Raw genomic sequence first — 21,246 nt, forward strand, 5'->3', positions numbered from 1 at the left:
CTCCTGCGCAATGACTTGTGGGTAATGTGAATAGTAAGGGACATGAGGTGAATCCTGTTATTCTGTTGGGTTATTGTGAAGTGAACAGACACTATCTGAGGCTCAATGCTCGAGGACACCATGCCACCTTGTTTCCTGGCAGGTGATGTTGCCACAGGGTTGCGTCAGCCCCATCACCACTTGTCTTGGGATTTATATATTTCACCCATTTATGCAGTTCAACGTGAGCTACATAGACAGTTTAGTGCTGAATATATATATATGTATGTATGTATGTACGTATGTGTAAAGCAAAAAAAAAAAAGCTTTATAACCGGCAGAACTAAATACTCTCCTCATTTTCTTCTTCTTCTTCCTCTAAGTAATTTGTCAGGAAACAGACTGTTAAACATCACTCCCCATTACATTACGGTTACTGATTGACAGGACATTTCCCTATTCTTGCCCCCTGCTCCGGTTGTAAAAGGCTGCGTTGCAGTAATCTTCTTGCTCATCCACGTCGACTTGGTCTTTACAGCAGGACTAATGGGCGTCACAGATCAGAGGAGCATTTTTTCACATTATGCAACTGTGCAATTGAGTCTGGACACGGTTGCGTTGTGGAGTATAAACAGCCTGAGAACTCTCTGAGATGTTTTTGGGGTATAGGTATAGTTTTTTGGGTCCTCCAGTAATTCACTGGAAGATATATTTAATAAGGAAATAATAATAATAATAATAATAATAATAATGGTTTGGATGATACAGAAAGTAGCTGATATGCCACTGGAATCTCTAAGTCCTAGAGATGCTTTCAAGTTAAGCATTTTAGGGAGTGTTGAAAAGAGGTAAGCCTTTTTTAAAATCTGTTATCCACAAATCTCCTTTTCAAAACATTTATGAGCATACTGTCTTTAGTTTTCAGCCGTTTTGATACAGAATATTTATAAACTTGGTGCTCTATTTTGCTCAGTGATGTTGCAGGCATGTGGCTTCATAAATCTACCAGCCACTAATTGAGACCTACAATTTTTTTTATTTATTTTTTTTAGCTTGCAACATGAAACCCTGTGTTGGTCATGTCTCTAGCTGTGTTTTTGTTTGCAACTCAGTGTGCTTGCTCATCACGTGGGAGGCATATAGACCGTTCTTTGTTTGGACATTAGTGGCCCGACACCTATATCCGCAGAATCACATGGCCATTTTCCATGGTAAAGTCATAGATATTTACTTGTGGTTTGTTTGGTTTTAAGCAGAAATTGTATTGTTAGTAGCTGGTATAATCCCAATAAAACAACCATCCAACCAGACAGAATGGGATTTCTAAACAATTGCAGGTCACCTGCCAAAGTGTTTGAAGAGAACACAAACCCACAAGCCTGAAACAGTTGACCAGCGCCCAGCCTTGCAGCTGGTATTATTTATTCTTCTTCCCTGGATGTTTTTTGTTTTAAAGCCTCCTTTGAGACGCAAATGTGCTGCAACATACAGGACAAGCTGCCCTGCAGACTGGGAAGCAGCCGGACGGCTGGCCGTAGGCCCTGAGCCCGGCCTGCTCGTTGAGTTTCCGATCGGCTCAATCCCGGATTAGTTCACTGACGGAGATGCTGCTGAGCCTTTCGCCAAATCAGGTCTCGTTGCTCCACTAATACAACCCCACAGCACGCAGTGAACTGGACAAACTGCAGAGAGAGAGAGAGAGAGAGAGAGAAAGACAGAGAGAGAGAGAGAGAGAGAGTGAGAGCGATGGAGACATTTGCTGAAAGTTTTCCCTCGCGAGAAAGTGAGCAGGACCTGGCTGAGAGTCGACCTTTCCACGGAGACGGGAAAGCAAAGAGGGGCGTCACTTCAAAGCCTGTTTTGACATTTGCTGGACCCATTGTGCGAGCTTCCCAGGACGTTGCTGTTATAACTATATAGGGTATTTATAACAGCAGATCAAGAGACCTCCCGGGGCAAATTCCTCCCGGGGAATGTTTCCGTTGCTCCCGGGAGGACAAACCGAGCAGCCGCACACTCTGCCTGAATCAAGAGGGGAGCTCTACGTTAACCACAAGGCGCTGCTGAGGCTTAAAACACCCGGCGCTGCTGCTTTCAGGGGACACAAACGGCCACGAGCCATAGCGGTAACTTGGTCTCCCGTTAGCAGGTACGTTTATCAGGACAGGTGGCTGTATCATGGTAACGACCGACGGGACGGAGCTGTGTTGTATTTTTTTGTTTTGTGGCATAGTTGGCAAGTAACGCGTCGTGCTTATTGACAACATGTGATAAGATGAGGGCTCAGTGCAATGACCACACTGTACAAATCCAGCTGCGGTGTACGTGTGCCAGGCAGCCTGTTAAACATTTGTAATAGAGCAGTAACTACAAATGCTCGAAAGGCAGTGTTGAACCGGTCGGCTGAGTAAACAGAGAGAGGCAAGGGTCTGAGATTAGGCATGAACGTCAACAAAAGATTAAGTCGATACGTGAAGTTGAAGGCAGTGATTTTTGTTTGAAGGGAGGTTGAACCTCAAGGCAAAGATTTTAAATGTTACTGTACTTGGATCTTTATAACTGGGAAACAATGTTGAGACCGCTGGCGATCCTGATAATAATAATAATAATAATAATAATAATAATAATAATATGCAACGTATAGTTTTATAGACTCCACCAAGCAAATTCAGTATCATTAATGCAATGACTTGCAGTGCAATCATATTGGGGAGGTTTGAACGTACCGTGTTTGTTGTTTTACAAAGTTCTTCTTAAATTGTTCAAAGCAAGTGTAATACAAAAAACTCACCAAATGAGTCAACGTTTTTAATGTAACAAGTGACACAGTTCATGGCAGTAAACTTTGTGTTTTAATGAAATCAGATAAATATTCTAACTAATATTGTCATATTGATATTAAACACAGCAAAAATATTCCCCTCATTGGAAAAGCTGGCAACGATGACTGTTTGAAAATGTTCACAATTAATACATTTTCAAAATAGTTGTCAAGCTTGCTGATTCCTTTTTCTGTTTGTCAACTAAAACAGTAAAACGTGCGCAATTTAGATAATGTGTTTTCTTAATTATATGTCTTTGTAAAAAATAAGGGCTAACTGCAACTGATATTACTCGTGTGAGAAGATTATTTAAAAAAAGCTTATCATTAAGAGCCAAAGGTGACATCATCAACTTGTTTATTTCATTGTTATTAATTGTTTAAGATCTGGGATGCACTAAGTTCTTATATTTTAGATCTGTGAATGTTTATATTTTCTCCCATTTAATGATTGACAAATATTTTATTATTCAATAGTTGTGAATTGATGAGTTGTTTTAGCGCTTCTTCTCTTCCTCCTTCGCCGGCTTATCCGTCTGTGTTGTTCCAAGAACAAAAGGCCTCCATCTGGTGAACCTGGTGATGTTTTATGTGATCGATGACACATCAGTTTGCTTCAGTCAGGCTGATAAATCAGAGTCTTATGTTTTCTACTGGGGTCAATGCGTCCGCACCTTTTTGGCTTCTGAATGAGCCGTGTGTTTAAGTCATGTGACCCATGTATGAGCTGGTCTGAAGAAAACACACACACAGTGCCTTTAGTTGGCAGCATGTGGGCCAAAACGTGGAGTATGTAACAAGTTATGTGTTGAGGACAGAGCTTCACTTTAGGAACTGGCCTCTGCGTGCATCAGTGCCGGTAACTGTTTCCATGGGAAGTACGGCGGGATTTTCTCCAATGAAATGCAAGTTGATTTTTTTTATTTAAAAACTTCCCGAAACTTATTGGTTCAAATGTATGTATGTATGTAACAGTAACAGACTGTATATAAGAAGTGGACGTAGGTGTGACGTCACTCGATAGCTTGTGGACTGATGTTTTGAGGCCTTGAGTTTGGCGACTACGGCCGTCGTCATGTTTTTTGTTTTTTTTGGCAACCAGTGAACCGAAGTAATCATATTTGAACTGCGGACGAATAATTGCAGCAGTGACCTCTCCATCACAGAAAGCCTCGCCCTAAAGCATACTGCTTTATGGTCTGTTTGACTCTAAATGGATCATCATTTACTAAATGAACATCATCCTGTTTTGAAAAAGACTTGAAACTAATTACAATGTTTACTGAATCAAGAGAAAAGTAGAGTCATTTTCTCTTCTTTACAACCAGAGGAGTCTCTTCAGTCATGTATCAAGCAGAAGTGGCAATTGTTTGATTATATTTTCATTTTTTTTCTGAGGTTAATGCAATTTTACTTTTAATTCCTTTATAAACTGGACAGAAGGCAGTGATCTGGCTATTCATTCAACAAGTTATTCATTTCATATAAAGTTTTATCGTTTAAGTAACCCCCTGAAGGACTTAATGAAGAACATCTTCTATTTTTTAATAAAGTGTACACTAGTATACCACAGATATTATAGGTAAAAGTTAGTTTTTAGTATACAAATGTATACAAACTGTGTGAATTACATGTTTAGAAACAAAACATATTTTGTGTACACAAAAAACATCCACAATGTTGAAGACCAAGTTAATCTGTCAAAGTATTGTTCTCGATTGCTCCTCCAGGTCCCTGGATGCCCCGCGGCGAACCATCCTCGGCCGCGCAGTGCTTCCCAATGGCCGGAAGTTGACCCCGCCCACCAGGATGACGCTGCGCGAGCGGCTGAGAGCAAAAATCTCGGCGGCTTTCTACCGCCATGGGCTGCTGTGTGCCTCCTACCCAGTACCCATCATCCTCTTCACCTCGGCCAGCATCCTCACCTGCTGGTAGGTGTTCTGTCTGATCGTTTGGATTTTAAAGTTGAATGCAAATGACCATAATCTAGGAGCGCTTTGAGAGGTTTCTGTCAACACTTCTACAGCAAAGATGAAGGCTCATTAAACAAAGCACAGCTGGCTTGCAAAACTGTAGAAGTGTTGTGTTTAAATCTGCTGTCTTGAGAATATTGTGTGTGTGTGTGTGTGTGTGTGTGTGTGTGTGTGTGTGTGTGTGTGTGTGTGTGTGTGTGTGTGTGTGTGTGTGTGTGTGTGTGTGTGTGTGTGTGTGTGTGTGTGTGTACTGTCACTTCTCTCGTTGTGGGAACCAATTGCAGTTTCATTCTTTTTGAGTGAGGACATTTTGTCCGGCCCACCTCTTGCACAGAAGTGTAGAGCTGCAGACTTGAGACTTGAAATCAATCTAAGCCACAATATATTGTGTGTGAATAACCACCACAGACTGTATATAAGAAGTGGATGTGGTCATCATGAGGTCACCTTTTGATGCCTGTAGTACCGTCGCCATCTTGGATTACGGTCGTCGCCAGTTTTCTTTTTGCGTAACAGATGAACCAAAGTTACCATAGTTGAAATGTGAAGGAGTGATGCAGAGACGTCCTAAACATCTCTGGTAGCGACAGCAACCTGTGAATGCGTCTTATAAAACCACTCACAGAGGGAGAGTAATTTTTTCTCTGCTCAGTTAGAAATGACTCTCCACCAATCCACTCCAGATTGACGCGTCTGATTAGTAAGAATTATTTGATACTGAGAAGATTTTGTTTTTTGTGAGGGATTGACAGTTGTGTTGGAATTTGGTCTCTGCCCTCAATCCATTGAAGAGTATGTGCTTCTCAGTGCAGACTCCTTTTCAAATGAGAGAATAGCGATCTTGGTATCGTGTGTGGAGACGGACTGAACTGAAAGGAAAGTGATTGGTCAGACAAGTAACCGGCTCAGCTCCTCTGAACTGGCCATCTGCAAACACGCAAAACAGAACCCCATGCTGATACCACGACACAAACGCTCCCTTACCACACACACATTTCTACTCTTGCTAAATCTCTGGTTCAAAAGAGAAGACACGGGTCAGAGAGTTGGCCTGAGTGCACCAGCGCAGGCATTGTGAAACAATCTCGGCGATCCGAAACACACACATGCACCTGCTGCGAGCTGCCCTTGCGGCACCTTGCAGCAGGGGGTGCAGAGCGAGGGAGTGAACGAACGGGCCGACGGCCGGCCGCCCGCCACCCAGGGGTGATGTGAAGGGAAAAAAAGAGCTGCACGCCGTGGGATGTTAAAGGCACGGCCCCGAGCAAAGGGCTGTGAGAAAATGGCCCTTGTGAGAATGGGAGGCCTGTCCCTCCATCTGCCTGACAGGAGGGGGGCTGGCTGTGCACAAAAGAGGCCTTTGTGGAGGTACAGTGACCTTGCAGAGTGAGGGAGGCTCGGGGGAGGGAGGGAGGAAAGGAGGGAGGGAGAAAAACACAGAAGAGAGAGAGAAGTGAGGTTTCCATTGAAACTGACAAGCAAATTTGAAAGGAGCGAGTAACATTTGTGCTAACCAACAGTACACTGTCCTTGGTGATAATGTTACTGATCAATAACAGTGACTCAGCAAATACTTACTCACTCGCTTCTCAATTTTGGGATATATTTCCAGGCCCTTCCAATCTCTCTTCCAGATAATTCTTGCAGAAATACTAAGACTTTATCTCTCAACACCAAAACTTGTCTTTGCGCTCAAACAAATCCATTTTAATTGACATAATAAATTAGATAATTTCCCATGGTCCTCAGTTCTCAGTCTGTGATATGTGATAACAAATTGGGAAAGCTTTTCATAATGTTTTGTGAGCAAATTTTTCAGATTTGTGATTGTTTTTGTCAAAATTCCAGACACATTTTCAGCATACAAGATTAATAACCATAATTTAGAACCATATGACATCAAACGCAAGTTTAACATGACATTTTGCCATGAAAAAAAAACACATTTTATAATGGACCCGCTCAAATGACCACCTCCGGGTCGCTGCTCTAACAGCTGCTCTTGACATCATACACGTGCTCATAGTGCAAGAAATGGGGTCGGTTTGGTGTTTTTCGAAGAAACGTGTTCATAAAGACTCGCCCATTTCCAGGAGGAACTGGGGGGGAGGAGATCTCTCCAGCACTCAATCTTTCGAGATAAGCCGGAGGCCCAGGTGTCAGGTTCTCTCAAGTATCTGCTGGTTATGAGCTTTTCTGTCTAAATGTTGCGTTCAGGGCTCAAATGTTGCACCACCGAGGTGAGATATATACGTTGACCTGAATTTCGTTGAAACGTTTCCAACAGATCTGAGGACTTTGAGAGGTTTAATCATTCCCACAATTGTGTTTCATATACCCCCCGCCCCGCCTCTTTCTCTCTGCTAGCTATCCATTATTGAGGCTTCCCCTGCCTGGGACGGGTCCTGTGGAGTTCACCACAGGGGTGCGAGACTACAGCGTCCCTTCCCATGAGCCTCAGGGAGACCTCGGAGAACGGCCCGACTGGGTAAGAGAACCCGTTTATATACATCCCAGAATCACTCTGCTTGCAGGTTCTACAGCAAAGATGGAGGCTCATTCATACTGAAAGAACGATTCACTTACTGTTGAAATTCAATAATTTTTTTTAAACAATCTGCTAATGAGGCTGGTTCAGTCGACAAACTGAGTGTGTCTTGTCTTTCTGCGCGCTGCAGTACCGGGGTCCTCCGGTCGCCTACATCCAGCAGGTGTTGGTGAAGGCGGCGGTGTCTCCATGGGACAGCAGTCTGGTGCCGGTGGACGTGTTTCGGTCTCCACTGGGTCGAGCCTTCAGCCTGCTGGAGGAAATACGCAATCACGTCCACTCTGACAGGTGCACACATACACGCACGCACGCATGCACACACATGCACACGCATGTAACGGTGGATGACGAACTATGTGTCAAGTTCCATGAATAAACAATTCTGCGCGTCCCAACTATTGTCTCGTGTCTCAAATCAATGGCTTCAGATTGCTTCTGTTGTCTGACTAACTGCAAAATACCGAATACAGTCAATCAAGTCTGTCATCAATGTTTTTAACACGGCTGCACATTGGTGTCCATTACCCAACACGTGCAAAGAAGTTCTAACTCCAGCCATGAACCCAAAACTATTTCACCTTTTGGACTTTCAAAAAAAACTCCTGCCATTAGAGTGCTGATTTGTGGTTTTCTGTTTTATTAGATAAAGTTGTCATGTGCGCAAATACTAATTACTTTTGTCGGCTTTGTTAATATCTTTGCTCTCACCCCCGGTCTCTCCGTTCAGCTCCGGGGTTCGCAGTCTGGAGACGCTGTGTCTCCAGGTGACAGACCTGTTTCCGGGGTTACGGCGGATGCAGTCGGTGCTGCCTGAGCACGGCTGCTTGCTCGTATCGCCTGGCAACTACTGGCAGAACCAGCGGGAGCTGTTCGACTTGGACCCCGACCTCCTCAAGACCATCCAGAAGCACGAGCCCAAAGGCCTGCACACCTCGGCCACGCTGCGAGGTAGGGATGAGGCCGCTCAGGCCCAGCCTGCACGCAGGCTCTGTTTCTTTGCTTCACGGAAGTTTAATCAAAGGGAGGAAATGGCCGAGAGGGATCTGAAGCTAGTCAGGTTTAGAATTGACGCAAACAAACGGGGATGTTTTTTGTGATGACGTTTTATAAAAAACAGTAATTTTACCTCGTTAAACACAAGTCTGTGGTTCACAGCTGCCGCTATTGTTTACACTGTTTGTGTTCTGTGACACATTGATGATTCCAAACGAACCCTTTTAAAAGTCACACTAACACCAGAAAACTAACCAATCAAGGCAGACTTAGACCAGCAACTCCTACTCAAACCCCACTCCCATGAATCCTGGACTGTTCCTTTAAGGCTGAATTCACACATGTTTGTGACCAGGAATGCTCTTTGGTACAGACCCTGCCTTGACCCATGACATGGATCGATAGAGTGTACAGTGTGGAAAATAACTCTGCGACGAGCATCCTTGACTTTGCGACACGGTGCTGGTAAAAATGATCCGCCGGCGGACTCCATGAGTTGAACATCGACTCCTGAATCGTATATAGATGACAGAAGTGTCACGTGGACGCCTCTGAAGAGCGAACAGCAAAGCAGCTGTCTTAATGTGTCTTTGTCTCCCGCAGCTTGTTCTCTTCTGGGTCAGCCTGTACCAGCTCACCAAGAGCTTTGTGTCATGGGTTTTCTTTAAAATGTTTAATGTGACCACTTCGACAAACACAAGGACTTTGTCAAATCCAATAGCATTAGTCAAAAAAAAAAAAGTTTTGTGGATTTTTCACTGTATTAGGTTGAAAGGATTTACACGGATTGCTTGCAACATTTATTTATGTCAATGGTTGTTGCTAAATGTTTTTACATTCATCAAACTAAAAAGAATTTCAGCAAATAAATGTATCAGCTAGTTTTCACTTTCTTACATCCAAATATTGATTGTGTAATATTAATATATTTCTTTCACTTCTAAAAGTTATTAAGTTTTTAGTGCTGCAGATTTTACTGAATGTAGCTTCAGAGCTTTAAAAACATGCGTATTAAAGATATTTTTGATTATTTTAATTTCCTTGAAACATGTTACATATATAACAAATAGATATATGAGATTAATGCAGCTGTATTAAAAAAAAGTCTGATTCTTTTATTTGTCAATATCTGTAATCTATGGTCTGAATCCTGGTGAGTTTGTATGACATGAGTAGGAACCACTTGGCTTAACTTTTGCTAAAGGAGCGCTGTGCTCTTCCTAGATTACTCACCATATCCATTCTGTCTGGTCGGGGCTGTGCATGCTGAGCATCTTTTTAGTTTTTTTGTTTTAAGGCGTATTGAAAATAAAGGAGTGTGTAGTTTGATCAGAAGCTTTTATTAAACCTCTTTCAGCGAGGCAGTCTGCCACCATTCCATTTGATTGCTGTCAACGGGAGCAATTGTAACAAGGCAGCGAGCGGGTGGGATTAGCGATATCCGAACATTAGAGGGTTTCATATCGAAGAATGAGCGATTTCATTCCTCGGGAACTTTTGAATTCTCTTCAAGCTTTGCCCACTGACATAGTGAACCAAATCACCCTCCCTGACTGGGTGAAGCCAGCTCAGCATTCTGCCTCAGTGTCCAGCTCAAGTGATTGTCAGAGGGGCAGCTTTATTCTGGAGCTGCAGTCAGACTAATACTCGAGTTCATACCGAAGGCAAACAGGCCACTAATGAATGGCTCCCGGTCTAGATGCTGCAGCATGAATTTGTGCCCTTTACAGAAATGTCCTGTACGCCTGTCAAGACGATAACATTATCTAATTATTGCACCATATATAGATAGACATGAACTCAAATCATTTTTGTGTGCATCTAATGTCAACGTGTTTCCATGATGAACAGCAAGGCTTTCCTTACTGTTATTTGACAATGTGCAGTGACTGTGCAGACTTTGTACATTTTTGTTAAAACGGATCCTAAGAGTGTATTTTACTATATTGTTTTGACTGTATGGTTTTATTTATTAAGAAATTGTATTTTCCTTTACATACGTGTCTGAATATTAAGAAATAAGTTATTTAACTTTTAATTTGTTTATCGCAATTATTTCTGGGACAATGTATTGTGCAACAAAATATGTTAAGTAATTTGTCTATGTTTGTGTTGTAGACTTGCTTTTTGGCGTCCCTGGGAAGTACACTGGCGTCAGTCACTACAACAGGAAGAGGGTGGTGACATACACCATCACCGTCGTGCTGTCCAGCTACGATGCGAGGTGGGTTTCATTTAGCTTGTATCCTTCTTTTAGGTTTTATTTCACTTTATGACACGATATAAAAGCAACTGTTCTAATGCAAAGTCTGTTGCACGTTTTTTGGGGCATTCCAGGAGTTTTGTCACATGAAGGGTAATTCATTTGTGCAGTTTTCCTTCAATATTGCAATTTGGATTGTTTCTCTTCTGAAGTTGCAGGCTGCTTTAATTATTGCCGTGTGCTTAATATGACTCGTGTAGCATATTACCGAATTGATTTTGAGGGATTACTAATAAAACAACTATTACTGAGGCAACTGGAAGCTTTTTTTTTAGCCTCTCTACGCTGCATTTTATGCCAAGTCAACAATATATATGCTACAAAAGTGCTGGATTAGTTACGTAGTGCGTGTCTGTGTCTGTGTCCAGGTTCCTGGGCAGCATGCGGGCCCGTCTGAAGCAGCTCCACCCGTCAGCCAACTGCAGCCTGAGAGACGACCACATGGTCCACGTCCACTTCAAAGAGGAGATCGGCATCGCCGAGCTCATCCCCCTCGTCACTACATACATCATCCTTTTTGCCTACATTTACTTCTCCACACGTCAGTCCTGCTTTTTAATTTTTAATTTTTTTTTCCTATTTTACTCAACAACATCTTTTGAAATATGCCAGACTCATACAGTAGATATTCCTCACACAGGAACTTTGTACTCTGTTGTAAGAATGTTTCCCACTTAACCTCCGGCGACTTACCTGTGCAAATCAGTTAAGAAAACAAATGCATAAATACTAATTTTACAGAAAATATACTTTTAGAATGATTGTTTGAAGGCCAAAACTTGGAAAAATAATCACAGGAGTGAGAAAGAAGGTTAACAAAAGGCTTTAAATATTTTTCATTAACACTGATTAGGTATTTAGAGAAATGCTGTTTCTTAATTCGATATTTCTTAATTGGTCTTGCAGTGGGGACGTTTCAGAATTACAGCAGCAAACAAATCTACTGTTTTTCACATCAAATTCACGTTTATTTTAGGGATAGATTTGGTGTTATGAATTTAATTTGCATCTGAAAACCTTCACTTTGGCAGCACTTGGCCACCTTTTTATGAAAACTGTGGTACAGAATTGATTACAACTTAAGTAATAAACCTGGGGATGAAGCAAATCACCATCTGATTTCATGGCTGAGGTGTTAAACAGAATAGTTAATGAATCTATAGATCCAATGGCTATAACTGTCCCGTCTTCATCATCTCTTCTCCTTTATTCCCTGTAGGTAAGATTGATATGGTCAAGTCTAAGTGGGGTCTGGCTCTGGCCGCCGTGGTCACAGTCCTCAGCTCCCTACTCATGTCTGTGGGACTCTGCACGCTGTTTGGACTGACGCCCACGCTCAATGGAGGGTAGGAATGCACACTTTGTTTTTCTTAAAACATTTTTATATCTCCACTAGGAGAAACGTGCGATTGGGCGCTCGTGTGCACCTCTGCGTCCGTATACGGCTAATCTTGCATTCTGCTGCAGCAACCTGCAAGATATTTCAGGTGGCTAGCTGTGGCTGCGTTCAAGAGCCTCTCGTGGTTGCAGCAAATTAGGCTTTCTCAAAATAAACTTTGGCAAAATCATCATTTTTCATCTAATGTCCGTTCAAAATCATTTGGATGTGACCAAATACTTTGGTTCATGAGGAGAATATCTAGTAGAGACCAATGACATTTCCTGGTAAACATAATAAACACTGTACCGGCTTAATATCAGCATGCTAGCATCATTGGTGTAGTTCAAAGCAGAGCTGCTAACTCAGTTGTAGACTCTTTGGCTCGAATCAGTAAAACAAGTCAACATGTATCTTACAACTTGAGTTGCAGATATATATTTTTTTCCCAAACAGTAATAATTTTTACACACAGAACAATATTTAAATTAAGCTTCTGGTTCTCTGCAGCCTTCATTTCGCTCTGCTGTTGACACTCAAACGTATCCTGTTAATATTTACAGCCCCAACAGGCATGACAGTTTTATCATTATCTCTTATCTGAATCCCTGAAAGACAAGGCCACGGAAAACACACACAAAAAGACACACAGACAAACACCAATTCCAGCTTATTGACTTCCCACTTTCTCTGCATTGACTTTTACATGAATTTGTGTTAATGTTTACACAGGGAAAGGTCTGTGCGTTAGTATGGATGAAGGAGAATGGAGGGGGGTGCGGCAGATGTGGGTGGGACTCCACAACGGGGTGGCGCTATCGTGACGTTGACATTTAATGGTTGTCCAATCGTTTTCGGATTATTAGAAAGCAGACTTTGTGGCGTGACCACTGTTACACACTGTTGGCCAAGAGCCACACCAAGTCTGCTCGGGGGCGTGCTTCTACTTTCTACACGGTCAACATAACTAGGATATAGGAATGCAGGCCACTTGTTCTGCTTACTTGCATCTGACTTCACAAAGAGAGCTCCTTTTACAGTCCAAGCATAACTATACTCTCAAACTAATCTCTCTCTGGTTTTGTCTTGTGTCGCATACATTTGTTCTTATCTTTTAGATCCGACACAGCTTCTTATAAAATGAGTTACTGCTGAGTATTGTGGGTGGCGCCACCCACAATACTCGGCGGTCACTCATCAAAATACTTCACAACCATTTCAGGGAGATTGGGAGTATTTGTGATTTACTGCTGGTACTTTTGCTGATAATCGGAACTAAAGTTTGTACTTTTTGAGTTCACTGGGGCTAGCGTTCAACTCCTGACTCTAGAGACGTGAAGAAGAGTTTTGTTGTCTGAATATCCAGCACACATGTGACCACGCTCAGCAGTGTTCAGTTTGTAATTGTTTTCTGTCGGCAGGGAGATTTTTCCTTACCTGGTGGTGGTGATCGGGCTGGAAAACGTCTTGGTCCTCACCAAGTCCGTGGTGTCCACCCCCGTCGACCTCGAGGTCAAACTCCGCATCGCTCAGGGTAATGATTGTGTGTGTGTGTGTGTGTGTGTGTGTGTGTGTGTGTGTGTGTGTGTGTGTGTGTGTGTGTGTGTGTGTGTGTGTGTGTGTGTGTGTGTGTGTGTGTGTGTGTGTGTGTGTGTGTGTGTTTATTTGTTTTTTCAGGAACAGCAATACTTCAAGAAGATTACCAACTCCAGCTTTTTTTTTCTTTTCTCCAGGTCTTAGTAATGAAAGCTGGTCTATCATGAAGAACATGGCCACTGAACTTTGCATCGTCCTCATTGGATATTTCACTCTGGTGCCAGCTATCCAGGTAACAAAAATACGGTCGTATTGCTGCATCAACAAAAGTATTAGAATAATTGTTAGACGTGTTTCATATACTTTTCACACTGAGCATCGTGTTGTTCTTCTTGCAACACATGATGGAGCTTTCTGAGCCAGTCATTGTGCCTGTTTTTACCCATTTGTTAAAATTCGAAATGCTAACATTGGCTTTGTTTTGACTGCCGTCGCTACGCTGTAGGAGTTCTGTCTGTTTGCTGTGGTTGGGCTGGTGTCTGACTTCTTCCTGCAGATGTTCTTCTTCACCACAGTGCTATCTATAGACATCCGACGCATGGAGGTGAGAACTTTGACTGACTCATGCAAACATATTTATTTATTTATTTATTTATTTATTTATTTATTTATTTATTTATATATATATATATATATATATATATATATATATATATATATATATATATATATATATATATATATATATATATATATATTAATTATACAAGGCTTATATGACCACCGATCATACTATGCAGAATGACCATGAGCCGTTAACGATTGGTGGCCGTTTTATCGCAGGACCCACATTTTACAGGACACCCTGTAAAATGTGCTAATAAACTTAAGCCAATAAAAAAAAAGATTTAAAAAAAAAGGCATTGAGACACAAAACACTGATATTTTGCCACCTTTTTAAATGGATAACGCTTATAAATGCAAAACCAAAGCTCCTTTAGTTAACTAGTTTATCTGCAGGCTATTGAAAGCCGAATTAATAGAAACTGATAACCTAAATTACAACCGTTTTTTAAATCTGCATGTATTTATTCTTCGCACATATCTGCCACACAATCTTAATAGCTGGTGTAAAATTCTCACATGTAAACATGAAGATAAGGTCAAACCCGCACAACCTCTTTCTTATGAGCAGTTAAGAGTCATACGAGAGGTCGGGTGTCAGTTACAGGCCCACGTACATTCACCGCATAGTTCTCAGATTACTGTGTTCAAAGGTAGTTTGAACACACAAGCTGAAACCTGTCATTTGTGTTAGCTCAATGCACAGCTAAATGAGCATCAGCTTATTGTATTATTTACATTGATATTATATTTATATTATATATATATATATTATATATATATATATATTATATAAACATACAATTATGTTATGTATATGTTTAATTGTGTAACTATATAAATATGTTGACATATATATATATATATATATATATATATATATATATATATATATATATATATATATATATATATATATATATATATATATATATATATATATATATATATACATACATACATACATACATACATACATACATACATACATACATATACATACACACACATGCATACATACACACATATTCAATATATGTAGAAATACATATATTGAATATATTTGTTAGTTGCAGCCATATATTTATACTCAATATACCCATATATATTCAATATATGTATGAGCTTTATTTATTCAAGATTTACTATTCAACACAGTTTCCAAGACGTGTAAATGTTTTCAACTCCCCTAACCACAGCTGGCGGATTTGAACCGCCGCCTCCCAGCCGAGGCAGGTCTGCCGCCCCCCAAGCCTGGCCCGCTGCGTACACGGGAGGTCCCTCCTCCCCCGCGGCCCTCTCCCCACACGATCACCCTGCAGACCCCCGCCTTCAGGAACCTCCGGCTCCCCAAGAGGTTGCGCGTGGTGTACTTCCTGGCCCGCACGCGCCTGGCTCAGCGCATCATCATGGTGAGAATTTGTAAAACAAAGCAGATCGTAGATTTGTCTTTTTTCGTGTCACATTGTTGGCTTCCTGTGCTTTCTGCGCCTTGATTAATTCCCTTTCGTATTGTATTTTCTTTGTATTAAAGACTGACAGGATCATTGTCTGTTGTTAGGTTTGTTGGTTCAGTGACGCATCAGTGCAGCTGCACCCTCAAGTTGACTTTTACCTCTGTGTCTTTGCTTTGAAATGGATGAATAGCTTTGCAATTGAAACCACATCAACAGGGACGGGTAACCGAAGACTACATCCGCGTTAAGCTCACTAAATCAGACAAAAAGTCAAACCATCATCAAACCATTTGAGCAGAAATATCACCTTCACTTTTATTCCATTTGCTTCATCTCCAGGTCGGCACGGTGATCTGGATTGGCATCCTCGTCTATACCGACCCAGCTGGAATCCGCACCTACCTGGCCGCTCAGGTGTCCGAGCAAAGCCCCCTGGGAGATCCCGCAGGAGGCGGTCTGCCCCCTCACCTTGGTGTGGCACCTGTCTTTCCTGGAGGCGATCCCACCAGCACCCTCAGCATCCACCCACCGCCGGATCCCACTCCCTTACCCGAGAACCAGTCACAGGGTCACCATGGTGCCGCCCGGGCAGTTCCCCTTCCCCAGGCCCCGCCCCCCTCCGTGCCCCAGATCACATGGGGAGCGGAGGACGAGGAGGGCTGGAGGAGGCTCTCCTTCAGGCACTGGCCGTCGCTCTTCAGCTACTACAACATCACTTTAGCCAAGAGGTGAGTTTAGTCTGTGGAATAACTGGGAATATCAGATTTATATCAGACTTAATCGAACCGTTAAAATCCCCAAAAAGGTTTTTTATTAAATGAAAGAAAAATCCCAATTTTACGACTGTTTATATCCCCACGTAAAGGAGCATTCGCCACTTTAGTATTCTGCATTCTGAAGACCCCCATCAGGTTTTATAATCTATATTAATATTGTTACTGGACGTCTTGTTTCAGGTACATCAGCATCCTGCCCGTCATTCCAGTCACTGTTCACCTGAGCCCTCAGGAGGCCATTGAGACGCGTCACCCTCAGGACACGAGACACCCTCCTCCATCCATTCCTAAAGTGTCTGCAGATCTACAGACAGACCTCACCCTCTACAAGTAAGTACACACACATAATATCTTGTTTCAAGTTTTCTTCAATACAGCATCATGTTCATCTCGTAAATTATGGTCATTTAGAGTCAAACAGACCATAAAGCACAGAGTGTTTTAGGGCGGGACTACAAGGTGATTGACAGCTCGCTACCAGAGACACTCCTCGTCTCTCCTCTTTGACCAGCGTGTTGAGTCTATATATATATATATATATATATATATATATATATATATATATATATATATATATATATATATATATATATATATATATATATATATATATATATATATATATAAATGTGTTAATGTAATTATGCTGTTTTATTGTTTTACAACATTTAATCAGGTTGTAATGTTTCTTTTTTTTTTGAGACGTCCATAAATTGATCAAATTATTCTGTGGAAGTTTGCACCTGGCTGAAGCAAAAACACTCAACACACACAGACTAGTGTAAGCGAGGGCTGCAGCAGGGAAAGGTCCTTGGCCTTGGGTCTTTCCACCAGAGTGTCATTGAACTGATTGTACAGTGGACATTGAAACCTTTTGTTTCAATGTCCTCTGCAAGTGTCTTCTGCAGGAGGTCGAGCAGTAAACAAGAAGCAGTCGAGGCAGCGTTAATTTAGCTCATTTAAACTGCAACTGCATATTCGTCAATTACTTTTTTCCATCATGACTTCAATGAGGCGATGGCGAGACGTGACAATATCAACATGCAATATTGTCTCCAAACAAAGCTGAGAAAAAAAATGTACTTTGAAACAAATTTAAAATTTGAAAGTCATGTGTTACCCTCGTATGAAATGCAGGCGGGGAATAATAACAAAGTAGATTTTAGTGTGTTGTTTTGTTTTTAGTACAAAGTTCTGGTGTTTCTGTTAGTGTTTTCTATGGTATATATTTTTACCATCCTGTGCTTCAGGCAGAAGAGAATAAAGGAGAAGCCATTTTATCCTGTTTAGTCTCTGAGAAACATATTACTGCTTGTGGTACGTTAAGGGTCGAGATTTGTCAGCTTGTCTTTGAACACACCTCTCCGTCATTGTTTTGATAGTTGTCACAAGAGCCGTTTTAACAGGATTTCCCATATATTACGTCAGTATATTTGGACAAATAATCAAAAGAAGTCCCTCAACAATAACATAGGAGCCTGGAGTTTAGCTCTCGCTGTGCTGTGTTGCGTAAGAAAAAGTGTTGTCACCTTGACTGCTAAGTGGAAGGCCGAGTTATTCTCGTTTTATCTTTGGACAGCAGATACGAAGGACTATCAGCTGAAGTCGGGTCAGGGTCGTGACCTTCACAGTGAGGAAGTGGCAGCTGAGTTTGAGAAGGCCAGTGTGACAAAGATGAACACACTCGAGTGGGATCGAGAGAAAGTTGCAACACAGACATATTGTCTTCTAATCTCTGGGGAAAGATTCTGTGCGTGGATATCATATATGACTGCGACCTTTAAAAATTTTTTTTTTTTTAAACTTGCAGATCCAGCACCCCTCCACTATCTTCCTGCATTAGCATTATGTTTGACTTTTGACTGTTTCTCTCAACATGCATCAAGAAATAGGAAGAATCGTTGAGTAAAAGAGAATAAACTAGGAAGAACTTTCTTCATTTCCAGCTCTATATTCTACTCTGTTTCTCGTATAAAAAAAAAAAATCTGCAAATTAATCATTAAAACAAAAAGATATTTAGCTCCAGTTGTTTCTCGTCACACATGATCGCTTGTAGGAGGGCCGTCCTGCCTCCTCCACGCTGTAGCCGGATGTGTTTACATTGGCAGGATCGTCCAGCTGTTCATAATTGCACATCATAAACCTTTACAAGGTAATCTTTATAAGGTACTGAACTGAACGGCTTCAAATTACACGGTGTAACTGATTTTAATCGCTGCATAAACAAGAGCCTAATTTTAGTTTGGGAACAGAGAAAACCCATCACTGGTAATATTGCAGCAAACCTGTACGTAGGCTGTGTGGCCTCGTCGACACCAGAGAAAACCGGATTTTGATCGATATTTAGTTGGTGACCAAAATCCTCAGTAACATCTGCACCTCCGACCTCTTGTTGGAGAACAGGTGAAAACCAAAACGACAGGACGTGACCCCATTGATCGTTATTTATAAAAGGTTCATTGTTGGCAAACAAAAGAAATACAGACTGACTCGTACACACTTGTCTCTCGTCAGATAGCGGAACATGAGTGCAGGATGCGTCTTACTCTGGAAGTTCATATAAAGGTGACGGGACGGCCTAATTCGTGATCTATGAGTGCATTTAATTGATTTGTAGTTGGACAGCGTGAGTTCAGGGAGCCAAATGCAAAATGAGGCTAAAGTGAGCCCTTTAATTCCAGCTGTATGGCTGCTCATTAAACTTCTCATTTTGGAGTGAAATTCATTTTATAATCATCTTGATGGGGTTTAAGATGCTGGAAATGTCATCGCAACCTCTGGTTGGAGTCGGCAAGAAACCGTTGTTGCATGTTATACAACCAATACTACTAATAGATCATACATTTAGTTAATCTCGACTTTAATGGCTCTCACGGTCACAGGAGATCAGTAATAAACCGAAGAGCCATAAAACGCCTGTGATCAAGCTGTTATCTCGCATCTGTGCTTCCTCTCATTTACTCTCAACTGTGTAATAAAAGCAAACGTGTGTCTCTCCATCATCTGGCTTTTGTTTAATTAAACAAACGCTGCTGAAGCCAGCTTGTAGCTGCATGTTTTTAAAAGGGAGTTTTAGTTTTTACCGAGCTGCAGACCAGGTTTTAGAGGACCGGTATTTCAGGTTGGTCACACTCTGGGGCGGGTTTCATCGTCACAGTTATGCCACATTCCTCAGCGGGTAGAAGCTGCACAGCGAGTGCAGCAGGACTGAGTCGTAAAACCACCACATTCAGTTTGAAGGGAATTTGTTTTTTTTATTGTTTCTTTTTTATGCGTTTCTTGTCTATATAATATCGCTATGTGAAATTTCAAAGCTTTTTTGTTTCTTTTCAAACGCAGTTGTGTGTACGACGTTGACTTTTTACTTCTGCCAATTGCAATTACGCTTCCAAAATCATAAAAGTGGTGTTTGTTCATGAAGATTATCGTGCTGAATAAAATGTGTATCATGAAAAAAAAAATCTAGATTTGTGTTTAATCAGAGATTATTTTCTAAAATAATTCAGGTTTTTGTCGAGGTAATTGGTCAATCTAAACCTGTGGGATAGTTTTGGGGGAGACTTGAGTTTCAAATTGTTATGTTGTCCCTTAACAATGTGTCTCTTTACATGCAGTGTAATTATTTATTTAATTATTTTTTTTTAAAAAATAGATTGTTTAAAGTTGATGACCTGAAAGTATCCAAAAATTGTAAAAGAATGAGAGAAATAATATGCTTTCTAAATAGTCAAGTATTATTAATAGTCATTAATATGACTTTAGAGGGATTTGTTTTTAGAAACATGAGCTTCATCACAGTTAAAATTGTAAATTAATGGAACAGTTAAACAGTGGGAGTTTAATAAGCAACAATGTTTTGTTTTTTTCTTCACTAATTAAATAAACAAATATAAAAATATGGCCACTGTTGTACTGTGAAGCGTCCCCAGGGGAATCTTTAAAATGGCCTGACTCCTCCTTTGCCCTCGTCCCCTGCAGGGTGGCAGCTCTGGGCCTGGCGGCGGGCGTCCTGCTGGTTCTGCTGCTCTTCTGTCTCTACCGGGTCCTCTGCCCGCGGAACTACGGCCAGAACGGCGTCGTTCACGGGCGCCGGCGCCGAGGGGACCTGCCCTGCGACGATTACGGCTATTCGCCGCCCGTCAGCGAGATCTCGCCGCTGCTGCTGAGGGGCCACAGTATGGTGAGAATGGACCCGAGGAGGTTTTTTCAATTAGAAAAAGTCTTCGACATAAACCGCCCACAATTAGTAGATGGAAGATGCTTCTGTAGTTTCTGCAGTGTCGAAGTAATCCAGTCGTTCATACATTCGCTAAGCTCTTGCTTGATGACATGTTTCCCAAATAGGCCTATATGTTGGTGTTTGCATGTTTCCATTCATTGGATTGGCAAATAATAATGCTAACTTTACTTTTCTAAATGCAAAAGAAAAAACATTAAAGACCAACTTAAAAATACAAATGCAAGGCTGCTGGTCTGTCAGGGGCTTTGACCAGACAGTCCTCAGGAGAAGCAGCAGGTAACTGCGGCTGTTGTTATTGTTGTTAATGATTTTTGAGAATTATAAACTATGGAGGGTTGCCCTGTTCAGCCCGACAATTCTGTGGATTCTTCCAGACGGCGCTTCGGTGTTTCGTTTGCACCAAGTCTGTATTTCACATATTTATTGTGTATCTTATTGTGCGTTGTGTTTTTTTTCCAGATGCAGTTTTGCACTTTAAGAAGCGCCGTGTTTTTGTGTTTTACCCTTCATTTGGTTCACGCTCTGTATTTGTGCCTCTCAGGACATCGAGTGTTTGGCCAGTGACGGGATGCTGCTGGCTAGCTGTTGCCTGGCCGGACAGATCCGGGTTTGGGACACTCAGACCGGCGACTGCTTGACCGTCATCCCGAACGACGG

At 41.6% G+C, this 21,246-nt stretch overlaps 1 protein-coding gene across 1 annotated transcript in view; it reads left to right on the forward strand.

The window, feature by feature from the left end:
* Nucleotides 1-21,246, forward strand: part of scap (SREBF chaperone) — a 29,028-nt gene that overhangs the window by 1,009 nt on the left and 6,773 nt on the right. The window contains exons 2-16 of the mRNA XM_068570676.1: nucleotides 4,531-4,731; nucleotides 7,141-7,261; nucleotides 7,452-7,609; nucleotides 8,049-8,269; nucleotides 10,433-10,538; nucleotides 10,946-11,118; nucleotides 11,797-11,923; nucleotides 13,377-13,489; nucleotides 13,689-13,783; nucleotides 13,997-14,095; nucleotides 15,315-15,527; nucleotides 15,912-16,300; nucleotides 16,529-16,678; nucleotides 20,328-20,529; nucleotides 21,131-21,246. Of these exons, the coding sequence (XP_068426777.1) occupies nucleotides 4,610-4,731; nucleotides 7,141-7,261; nucleotides 7,452-7,609; nucleotides 8,049-8,269; nucleotides 10,433-10,538; nucleotides 10,946-11,118; nucleotides 11,797-11,923; nucleotides 13,377-13,489; nucleotides 13,689-13,783; nucleotides 13,997-14,095; nucleotides 15,315-15,527; nucleotides 15,912-16,300; nucleotides 16,529-16,678; nucleotides 20,328-20,529; nucleotides 21,131-21,246 (2,405 nt within the window). The 5' untranslated portion in view covers nucleotides 4,531-4,609. The remainder of the gene's footprint in view (nucleotides 1-4,530; nucleotides 4,732-7,140; nucleotides 7,262-7,451; nucleotides 7,610-8,048; nucleotides 8,270-10,432; nucleotides 10,539-10,945; nucleotides 11,119-11,796; nucleotides 11,924-13,376; nucleotides 13,490-13,688; nucleotides 13,784-13,996; nucleotides 14,096-15,314; nucleotides 15,528-15,911; nucleotides 16,301-16,528; nucleotides 16,679-20,327; nucleotides 20,530-21,130) is intronic.

This window comes from Clinocottus analis, unplaced genomic scaffold, assembly GCF_023055335.1.
Source record: "Clinocottus analis isolate CAN_PGR_092001 unplaced genomic scaffold, fCliAna1.0.p SCAF_9, whole genome shotgun sequence".
Taxonomy (NCBI): domain Eukaryota; kingdom Metazoa; phylum Chordata; class Actinopteri; order Perciformes; family Cottidae; genus Clinocottus; species Clinocottus analis.